This window comes from Sciurus carolinensis, chromosome 3 (genome assembly GCF_902686445.1).
Source record: "Sciurus carolinensis chromosome 3, mSciCar1.2, whole genome shotgun sequence".
Taxonomy (NCBI): domain Eukaryota; kingdom Metazoa; phylum Chordata; class Mammalia; order Rodentia; family Sciuridae; genus Sciurus; species Sciurus carolinensis.
Window position 1 is genome coordinate 68,368,120 of NC_062215.1, and position 11,008 is coordinate 68,379,127.

General features: G+C 47.4%; 1 protein-coding gene across 1 annotated transcript in view; it reads right to left on the bottom strand.

Annotated features, from left to right (window-relative positions):
- Positions 1-10,750, bottom strand: part of Asic2 (acid sensing ion channel subunit 2) — a 1,061,026-nt gene extending 1,050,276 nt beyond the window's left edge. Inside the window, exon 1 of the mRNA XM_047547493.1 lies at positions 10,126-10,750. Within this exon, the coding sequence (XP_047403449.1) occupies positions 10,126-10,680 (555 nt within the window). The 5' untranslated portion in view covers positions 10,681-10,750. The remainder of the gene's footprint in view (positions 1-10,125) is intronic.
- Between the last annotated feature and the right edge of the window lie 258 nt (positions 10,751-11,008).

The window sequence follows — 11,008 nt, forward strand, 5'->3', positions numbered from 1 at the left end:
TTGTTAAAGGGTCAGACTTTATGGCCAATTCCTCTGGGAACTGCCTTTCAAGGAGTCAGAGGGAGGCATAGGTCATTTAACAGCCAGTTCAATCCCTGGCTCCGGCCATCCACGCTTCTCCAGGACTCTCTCTGGATGAACCAAAATATCTACTCTTTTGTCTCTAGAGGTCCTCACATGTCACCATTTTTATTCCAGCTTCCAAAACACTTAGCTTCAAGGTTGTGCAGTATTGGCAATGGGGAGGTTCTGCAGGGAAGACGTGCTAGTTCACATTGATTACTGGTTCTATCCAATGCCATCCATAGATGGCCCTCATCTCTGACCTCAACTATCTATTCCGGAAGGAAATAAATATTGCAGTCGGAAGTAACTTTGAAGGTCATTAAATCCACCGCCTTACCTGACATCAATCCATGTGTACAACACTGCCGATCAGCAATCCCTCAGCCTCAGCTAGAGCTTCTGGTGGGCCACAGTGGCCTCTAAACTCCCAGAACAACTCCTTCCAGTCAGCGGATACCCACCCACTGGTGCTAGGTGGCCCTCTGGCCTCACACAGAGAGAGCCCCATTCCTCTTCTCTCTGATTGCCTTCTAAGTGTTTGGAGACAGCAATCACGCTGCCCTCAAGTCGCCCGCTTCACGTTGCAGCCTAAACAATCTGCACCCTTCCATACGCTCCTCATCGCTCACGGTCTCTGTGACATATGAGGCGCCTCACCCCTGGTCAGCATTCATCTCTCACTGCCTCCTGCGTTATAGATGGGTGCAGGCCACTGCCAACATCAAAGGCAGAAGCCTCCTCCTTGGGGCTGGAAGCCAGGCTGATGCACATGCAGGAAGAGACGGCAGTGAAGGCTGGGAGGAGGGTGGGAAAGGGAAGATCTCAGGGAAAGCAGACTTGGAAATAATGAGGACGCAGGGGCTGGTAAAGGTGTGAGCGAGGTGTGAGCAGCTTGGGTGCACAGAGCAGCAGGCAGACAGGGAAGGCTCAGTTCCTTGGAAAGGGCTATCTTGGGGCAAAAAAAATTTTTTTAGAACTCCAAAGAGGAGCAAACCAGCAATACATAGAGTGGTTAATGCTGATCAGAAAGATGCTCATTGGAGTTATGAAACATTGGCTTTGGGAATCATCATAGGTTCCAAGTTGAAGACATAGATCTAGAAAGCCAAAGGTCTAAAAAAAAAAAAAAAATACAGGTATTTCTTTCTTTCTAAGCCAGATTGAGTTTCCTATGCTGAGGTTATTCTTCATGCTACCAAACAGATGGAGAAGCCCAAAGTAATGGACACAGGTCCAGTTCCCTAACAGAGCCTGGGATTCTGTGTCTTATCCAGGTGGTTTATTGAGGGAGTTCTCTCCAGAAAAGGCCCTAAGGCAAGGAAAGGAGTGGGATAGGGTGGGGGAGAAAGGTAAGCAGAGATGTGTTTTCAGGAGAAGACTAAGTCATCCTGAACCCACAGGAAGCTCTGGAGTGTAAGGTGCACCACAGTGAACAACTCAGCATTTCATATTTCTGAGTAAGGCACTGGCCACTGTCCGCCCCCAGGTGGTGGGGAAGTGCATAACTTCCCAGGTGTCTCTAGGAGATGCAGTACCAGTGGAGGAAGGGCAAGCCAGCCAGGAGAAAGGGGCAGATATGAGCTGCTAGATGCTCTACCTCCAGGAACAGGACAGAGAGTTTACACGGACCAATTGCACCTTCCACAGATGCTCTTGCTACTTCACACATGGAAGACCCAAAGCAGAGTCCCCACTCACATTTACTGCACTAGTGGAACCCAAACTTTCAATCAGCGCCATGAGCTGCAGGCCAACACTTGACAGCTCATGGACAGGGCTCTAAGAGTCAAATCTTGTATCTCCCATAGGCCACTGCAGCTACTCAGTGTGTCTGGAGAATTTTGCTTCCCCTGTATAGATCTACTTAAATAAAATAACACCAACAAATAAATTGATAAGTATATCTACTTTAAAAATAACATCATCTCCCTCCCCCTGCCCCAAAGTAAGTTAAAGTTTTCATTTCAGTGAATGAATGTTGGATCTGAAAATAAATTTTAGTCACATTCTATTTCATGAGAGTCGTACAGTTGGCAAGTCCTTGGAAACACCTAGCTCAGCCTGCTCATTTTACACATGAGGAAACTGAGGCCCATAGAGGCTAATTATCTTGCCGAAAGTTGTACAAATCAATCAACAGAGGTCAATAAATCCACAAATACATTCCTTCTCCGCTACATGTTTAATTTCTTTGGAGCATAAATTTCAATGGCCACTGAATTAATCAATAGAGAAAGCACCTAAATCATGAGAAAAAATAAGTACTAGAAGATGGAAAGATGCTTTAGCATTCAAATAATGACACTTTGGGGTATGCTACCCCCAAATAAAGCCCAACTTGATAAACAGACTTCTACCAGAGGCTTCAGATTTATCAAATAATTGTGATATATTTCAGAGTATAGGAAGCTGCTGTTCTCCAGTAACCACTGAGCCCCATCTGTATGGGCTGGTTTTACATCAAACACATGGGAGAAATGTGATTTATGGAATTTCAAAGTTGCGGGAGTGATACAGGCCATTAGTTTCATGTTCTGATAGATCATGGGTCAAATAATCAAGCTGGTCAAGTTTGATATTTCAACCAAGCTCCATCAAACACAAACAAACAGAAGTGGGAAAGCACACAGCAAGACTTCAGACGCCTCTAGACTCGGGGGTGCTCTGATGGACAGATTGGGATGCTGGGTACTGTGAAATATGAGCTACTCTACAAAGCACCATCTCTAACAGCAACCTTAGTGCTAAAAGCTACCAGTTCGGACTTTTGAGAGATTATCTAGAGTTGGGGCAGATTACATCTTGGTTCTTTCCTTATATATCAGTAACACACTAGATTTACTTTACAGAAGGCACTCAAAATTTTTTTTCTTTTGATTAAGGGAAGGACTTTCTATAGAGAGAAAAAGGGAACCAGCATAGAGAGGGGGAAAGGAACCAGTTCCCAGTAAGCTCATCTTTCATCAGCAGTTCTGCAGATCTGAGAATTCCTAAGCAAAGAGGCACATAGATTCACCCAATGACAACTGGGCATTAGCTCCGAGTCTGCGTAAGAGCTTCAGCTTTTCTTTCCAAACAGATGGGATGAGTCATCAAAATAGTCAGCTCCCAATCACTGTCTTAACCCTTCATCATATTAGAAAGATGAAATATTACTTCCAGAAAGCCCACAGCCTAAGACTTTACATACTAGAAGATCCTAACCAGAGGCTGGCTTCATGAAAAATTGCCCAGCTTACCAAATATTGCTTCTCCAAGGGCATGTCAAAGGCTCACAAGCCTACAGAGCATTCTAGAGATGTGAGAAATCATCTAATTTGCCTCTCTTGTCATTTTGACCATTTTGACAGAGCGCCTAGAGAGACTTCACAGGTCCAGGAGAGCCAGAGTTTCCACCCATGTGCTGAAGCTTATGTGTGTGAATGGTCATGCAAGGAGAACCAGAGTTCAGCCCTCACCAAGGAGCAGGGTTGGGTCTCAGGCAGGAAGTCAGACTTGGTGTGAAGGAACAGAACTCTTCTTCACCCTAGCAAATGTCCAAAGAATAATGGGACCAAGATGGCTTTGGATAAATGCAGAGTTCTACTATCAGTCAAGTGCCGTCAAAGGGAATAACTGGTATTGAGTTGTGATCCTAAGATCAAGGAAACCAACCAGACCCAGGAAACCAACCAGAAGACTCCAGGAGAAGAGAGCAAACTGACACTGATGGGGTGTGTGCCTTATAGCAGATGTGGTCCAAATATACATAAGGTGTGATCCCAACCCTAGTAATACACCCACATACCCACACCACGTGGTGAATGAGGCTATCCCAAAATGCCAAAATAATTTGTTTAATTATATTGAGAATGCTATTATCAGCAATTTTTCTTCCTTATTTATTATGTCCCATAGTTCCCAAATCTCCTCCAAAAAGAGAAAGTGATAAGAAAGTGCATTATCAAAATAATGACAGATGTAGGACAAGCCATCCCAATGCAGGTGGAATCCTGGTACTTATGCTGAACAGGGAGGTGGAAAGAGGAGTAGGTCACCTCATGTCAATCAGCCACCTTACATTCAAAAAAATTCAACCCCACTTAACAGAAACTCTGAAGATACATTTTGAGAGTTATATGTTATACAGTTCTAGGTCCTAAGAATACACAGACCAGTGAAGACATCATATCCTGCAGGGAGGGAGAAGAGAAAAATTAGCAGGGATTAACAATGAGATGTTACTCACACCTGTTAGCATGACTCTTGTCAAAGAGACAAAAGATCACAAGTATCGGCAAGGATGGGGATAAAAGGAACCTTGTACACTGTTAGTAAGAATGGAAATTAGTACAGTCATCCTGGAGAACATTATGGAGCCAACTCAAAAAAAAAATAAAGATAGAACTATTATATGATCCAGAAACCCTGATACTGGTTATGTATCCAAAGGAAAGGAAGTCTAGCAGTATCTGGGAGAGATATCTCCCATATTTGTGGCAGCACTATTCACAATAGACATCAACCTAAGTGCTCACTGGAAGAAGAAGGATAATGAAAATATGGTACATATGCAAAATGGAATACTATTTGGCCATAAAAATGAAAGAACCCCATCTTACAACAATGTGGATAAACCTGAAAGACACTGTCTTAAGCAAAATAAGTCACACACAGAAAGTCAAATACTGCATAATCTCACTTACATGCAGAATCTTGAGAAAAGGAAAAGAAAGAATTCTAAATGAAACCAGGCATGATGGGGCACATCTATAATCCCAGCAGATTGGGAGGCTGAGGTAGGAGGATCGCAAGTTCAAAGCCAGCCTCAGCAACTTAGAGAGGCCCTAAGCAAGACCTTGTCTCTAAATAAAGTGTAAAAAATGGGCTGGGTATGTGGCTCAGTGGTAAGGTGCCCCTGGGTTCAATACCTGCTACAAAAAAAAAAAAAAAAAAAAAAAAAAAAAAAAAAAAAATTCTAAATAAAACTCAAAGTTAAACTGTGATTCCCAGAGGCTGGGATGGGTAAGTGGAGGCATTGAAGAAATGGTAATGATCAAAGAAGACAAAATTTCAAGGAAATTAAGTTCAGGAGATCAATGGTACATCATAGGGTCTAGAGTAAATAACTATATATCATATACTTGGAGATTTCTAAAAGAATAGATTTCATGTGTCCTCACCACGCACTCACATAAAAAGCTAAGTACGTATGGTAATGCATATGTTAAGTAGCTCGATTTAGCCATTCCACAATGTACATATCTCAAAACATCATGTTGGACACCATGATACATACAATTTTTAACCTATGAATTAAAAAACAAATCAAAATAGTACCAGTGGTTTAAAAACTTGGCAATTAAATTAAGTCATCTCTAAGGTCCCTTTTATTCCAAACACTTCATGATTCTAATGGAAATAAAGACATAATGACTGTGCTAACAGAAGAGTAAACCAAACGCTGTTTAGAAGACAGAAGAGGAAGAGATTAATTTAGATTATGGTAATGGGAATGGAGAAGGAATGGCCGATGGTTTCCTGGAGAAAGCTACAGTTATCTTAAAGCTGGATTTTAAAAGATAAGCAGTGTTGACATAAATAGACCTGGAGAGAGAGACACCAAAGGTGAAGAGACAGTATGAAAGGCCCAGGAGCTAGGATTCTGGGTCAACTAGGGGAACAGAAAGTAGTTAACCTTCTGTTATTTAACTATTTCCTGGGAATTTGCAGTGGGCAGGTCCCATACTTGACCTGGTATGAGGAGTCTGTGTTGAATGAGACCAGCCCCATCTGAAGAGGTGGGAAATGGGCTGTGGTCCCAGCACACCAACGGCCCAGTCTGCATTGACCACGGTCGCTCAGCAGGTGCTCTGGCGATCAGTGAAGAATGACCACACATGACTAACACAACACACAATGATAAAAGCTGTACTCATGGTGCAGAGGTTACCCTGGCCCCTGTCAGAGACTGAGGCAGGACCAGCTTCCCGGAGGTGAGTTTGGAAGTGTGAGATGGAAAGCAGAACCTGAGAGAGAGGGGACGGAGACAGTGTTTAGAACCGGCGGGAAGGCAGGCACTGAGCACAGAGTAAGCTTCACACGTTAGGAGAACCGAGAATCCCCCAAGCACAGCAGCTGCCTGTGCTCTGAAGCTGCTGTTGAAGTTACCATGGGAATTCCAGCTCGGATCAGTCCCTAAAGTCCACATTCCCACATACATACTCCCCATGCAATACGACGTAGACTAGATTAACTCTGGACCCACCCAGCCTCCTGCAAGAACCCCAAAGACTTGATCTAAAACCCTTGCCCCCAATATCTCTATCATGTTATGTGATATCCATTAATATGATCCTCCAAGAAGATTTCACAGGGCAGAGACCCTTCTTTTGGTGAGGAAAGAAAAAAAAAAGGCTTTCCTAAGAAATGTCAAGGGTCAAGTACAAACCCAACTACAGAAATCAGGGTAAAAGTGAAAACAGAAGTGTCATTTGCACTCCTGAACTTGGAGGCAGATGAACCCCAGGGTGATGAGTAGGGGAACAACATGAAGGAGTCCTGTGCTGGTCACACCCAAGGGGGTGACCCCCATCAGCAACAGAACCCGCCCAGTGAGGCAGGGCTCTAACCCAGTGCTCCAGACAGAGAGCAGCAGCCGCCCCTCCCTGCCCGATGTCGCCCTGTGGGCCTTCCTCACCACGTCTGACTCCTGCAGACGTAGCAGGCAGGCCGGGCAACAACCCTCCACAGACACTGACCAGGGAGGGCCCTGCCGTATGTGGCCGGAAAAATGCACAAAAGGACTTTCACATGTTCCGTCTCTCCTGCTCCATTCTTTCAGCAAGAAAGTCACGGGTCACCGTCACATGTTGGATGAGCCAGTGGAGCCCGGAGAGGAAGAAAGCTACAACCAGAGGAAAGGAACATGCCAAGTGGTTGGGTTTCAAACCTGTCTTGCTACTCCTGGTCTTGAACTCAGGTCACCCAACATCTCCACCAGCAACACGACCGCAGTCCAACTCTCTGCCCTCCCTTCCTTCCATGCCAGGTCAGTGGGGCTATCCCCTATGAACAGTCACCCTAAAATCAAAGCCCTTTTCTGCTTTCCCAGGGAGGAAAAGTGCCTGCCTACCTGAAGCCAGATTGCCCCAAGGGAGGGTGCAAGCTCATGGAGCACACCTGTGTATGTCACAGTCAGCATTCCACACCTGGCTTCCTGGGGACATTTAGACTCTACAAACAGCCTCCTCTCACTCTGCTAGAATCGTGGCTCATTCACTAATTAAAGGGTATTACGCACTTCACTGCACACCAGCTAAGGACTTGGAATAAGGAAGCTTATGCTAAGGCATTAGCCCTAGAGAGGCCATGAAGGATGCTTTATAGAAAAAGAAATACAGGAGAAAGACATCCACCTGTGACGGCCCCTCCCCCACACCTAACTTCTCTAATATGTCAGTCACAGCACTTAGAGAAAGAAGGCACCAGCATAGTACAACCCCGAGCAGAGCCCAGAAACAAGCTGAGTGCAGAGGATGTGCAGCAGAGAGAGAGAGAGGCTGGTGAACTGGCTTCTCCAAAGAACCAACTCCCTAAGACCTCAGTGCTCTTAGAGTGAGGGAGCCCAACAATACCCAGACACAGACCCAGCGCAAAAAGGACACAGGAGTTCAAGCATGGGTCAGGAGGGCTCCTCTTCACTGCAAGGTCTTTAACAAACATGGCATATGCTGCCTCTACTAGAGACTTGGCATGGCCACCTGCTGTGACCAGCTGGTGAAGAAGACAGCCATCCCAGGTCCCTTCCAGCTTTCCTGGAGTGGGTGCCCTTTATGATATTCCTGAGCAGCTGGAAGAGCAGCACTGTGGTTCACCTACTTTTCAAAGCTGGGGAAGGTCATCCATAGAGGGTCAGTTCAAGGACAGGCACCTGAACAGTCTTGAACCTGATGAAGATGGCAGATGATGACACACCACTAATCAAGTAATAAATCTCATCCACAGGCAACTTCATTCTTTTGGAGACATCCCAGAGAGGTCAAAGACTCAGGTAAGGCCTCACGGGATTCCAGCAGTTCAAATGATGAACCAAGTGCAAAAGAGCAGCCCGAGGTCCAAAAACCTTTACTTCCAAATGGAACTTCCATGTGAATACAGAAGAAGCCTCCAGGTGGATGTGATTTCACAAGGGTGCTTAAGGACTGTGTCCAGGGCCTGCTGCCCATGACTGTCTGTCTGTTGTTTTGTGTGTTCCATGTGTGCACAGGCAGACAGAGGAACAGCTGAGTGTGTTTCCAAGATGCGTGATCCGGTGGTGAAGCCGAGCGTTGCCAGGCGCTGGAGAGCATGGGGTGGAACAGTGAAGGTGTCAGCCTCCAAGAAGGCATTTCCTCCATCTCTCCCCAAGCACCTAAGACATCATTTGTGTGTGACATGTTTTAGGATTCTGTTAGCTCCATTTAAAGGGGTTGGTCCTTTCCTCCAGCTTAGACTGGCTTCCTCTTCAGCAAACACTACGACTGGTTTTGCTGTGCTCCTCCTCAGAATGTTTTAAAGGGATAATACAAAACAGCTCCCCCAGGAAACAGAGCTCTAGCACATGGGCTGCGAGAGGTGATGTCCCTGGCACTCTGGGCTTTTCCAGAATCAGAGACAGCCAACAACCAGCACAGAGGCTGCAGGCAGAGACTGACTGTAGAATTAAAAGAACTCAGAGCAAGTGGCAGGTGAACTGGGAGGGGGTAGGGAAGGGAGGCACCACAGGAGAAGGAGCGAAGGTCTTGATGAGGCAGAGGACCCCAGATAAGTGGAGATGACAATGTCTGGTCCCTTGGCAACTGCTGCAACCTGCCATCCCAAACTTGTAATTGCATCTTGGCTCAAGGCTCTGAGACTCAAAAGCTCTCATTTCTTCCCAAGGCAGTTATGAGGGAAGCAACTATATTGGACTTTAGGAGGGTCCCACAGCCCCTGAAGCCCCAGACTTGCTGGGCAATCAGCAGTTGCCATCTGACTTACTATGCCAAGTTGTGCCTGGTAGCTCACTAATTGGGCCAAGGACCTGGTAACAACAGCTCTCCTCCCATCCTTCCATCTCAGCCCCTCCACAAGCCCATCCTGAGTGGGAGCCACATCCCCCTCCTTGTTTCCTCTTTCCTCAGTTCCACACTGCCCTCAGGGATTTCCAATCCCACAGCTGCTCAGCCCCCTTCTGACACCCTCCTCCTGCACCTATATTTTGAAGCAATTGTGCACAGAAAAAAAAAAAAAAAAAGACCTTTGAGTTTCAAGCTAAAGCTCCCGGACAAGCCATCGAACGCCTCGCCCCCACCGGAATCTCAGTGCCCACCCTGCTCACATGCCTCCACCAGGCCCTCCACTCTGCCCCACCACTTTGGACTGCTCCTTGCTTTAGCCTGCCAGCAGACCAGATGGAGCCCCCAGGGGCCGACCTCTCTGCTCCCCACACAGAGCTCTGAACCCACACAAGATAAAGAAGCAAAGAGCCTTCCACACCTTTGCAGTATCACCTGCTCCAGCAAGCCACCAAAGCCACTGGAGCCATCCATGCTGCCTGGGGCCCCACACCCCCTTCTCTGACAGCATTAGCTCCAGCCCAGCCCACAGGATGCAGTGCCTGATGCCACTTCCGAGCAGAGAGAGAGAGAGAGAGAGAGAGAGACAGAGAGACAGAGAGAGAGAGGATGCCACCTCGTCAATGACAAGCTGTTCCAATCACAAAGCTCGGACACCAAGTGCCCCGGACATCGGACCACCCAGCCCTCCTCCCTCGGGCTGGAAGGAAGCCAGCTCAGCACATCTGAAGAAGTGACCCCACGGTAAGCCTCTCTGTCACCCTCCATGTCTGAACTGACCACAGTGCTCCACCCCCACAGGTAGCCTGTTCTACAACCAGCTCCAACAACTCTCACCAACTATACTCTTGGCCTTCAGCTGAGGCTCTGCTCTTTCTCCTGCTCCCAAACACAGGGAGACCCCCAAACACTCAGAAGACCACCGGCGCACCACATCTCCAGAGGACCAAACGCAAAAGTGAGCTGAAAACCAAGTACTCACTGTGGTGAAGTCTTGGTGGCCACACTCCTGCCCCTTGAACTTGCAGTACAGCATCATATCCTTCAGGTCATGGCCCACACGATGCAGAAACTCCAGCATGCTGAACTGCTTGGGTTTGTAGTGTTTGAAGTTGGCCTTCTGCCGCAGGGCCTCCAGCACTGTGGGGTCAGCCAGATGCGGGTCGGGGATCTGCAAGTTGACATCGAGCAAGGCCAGCAGCTCCCCGGCATGGTACAGGTCATTGGTGGTGAGCCTGGAAAACCGGAAGCCATTGAGGTTGCAGAGGGTCACAGCTGGGAAGACCAGGCTTTGGGCCACAACCTCATCCACCTTGGTGACATGCTGATAAGAGAAGTAGTAGGACACTCTCTCTGAGCTCTCCACCAGCAGCAGGCCCAGGGAGCCCACGAAGGCCGCTGCCCAAAGCACCCTCCGGATGGTCAGTGGCCCATACACAAAGATGTGGCGGATGCCGTGGAGAGTGGAGGTGTTGGCGAAGATCTGGATGCTAGAAGGTTGCAGGCTGCCCTCGCTGGGGCTCTCCTTGAGGTCCATCGGGACCCTGTGCAGTTCTGCAACTGGCTTCAGGTTGATCAAATTTCAGGAAAGAGTTCCCAGTCCTCGGTTCTGCTTAAACCTTGACGTTCAAGGGAGAGAACGCCAGGCAAGCATCAGGCCAGACGCTGTGAGTTTATGCTGAGAGCCCCGCCGCACGCTGACAGGGGTGAGTGTTTATATAAAACCCATTCAAACTCTAGCTCCTGATTTTTTCCAGGCGATAAGGAGGGCTGGTTTTATTTAGGGAGACACCAAGGTGATGTGGAAGGGATGTGGGTGGGAAGGGAGCGCTTAGCCAATGGAAATAAAGTCCTCCCCCCTACAC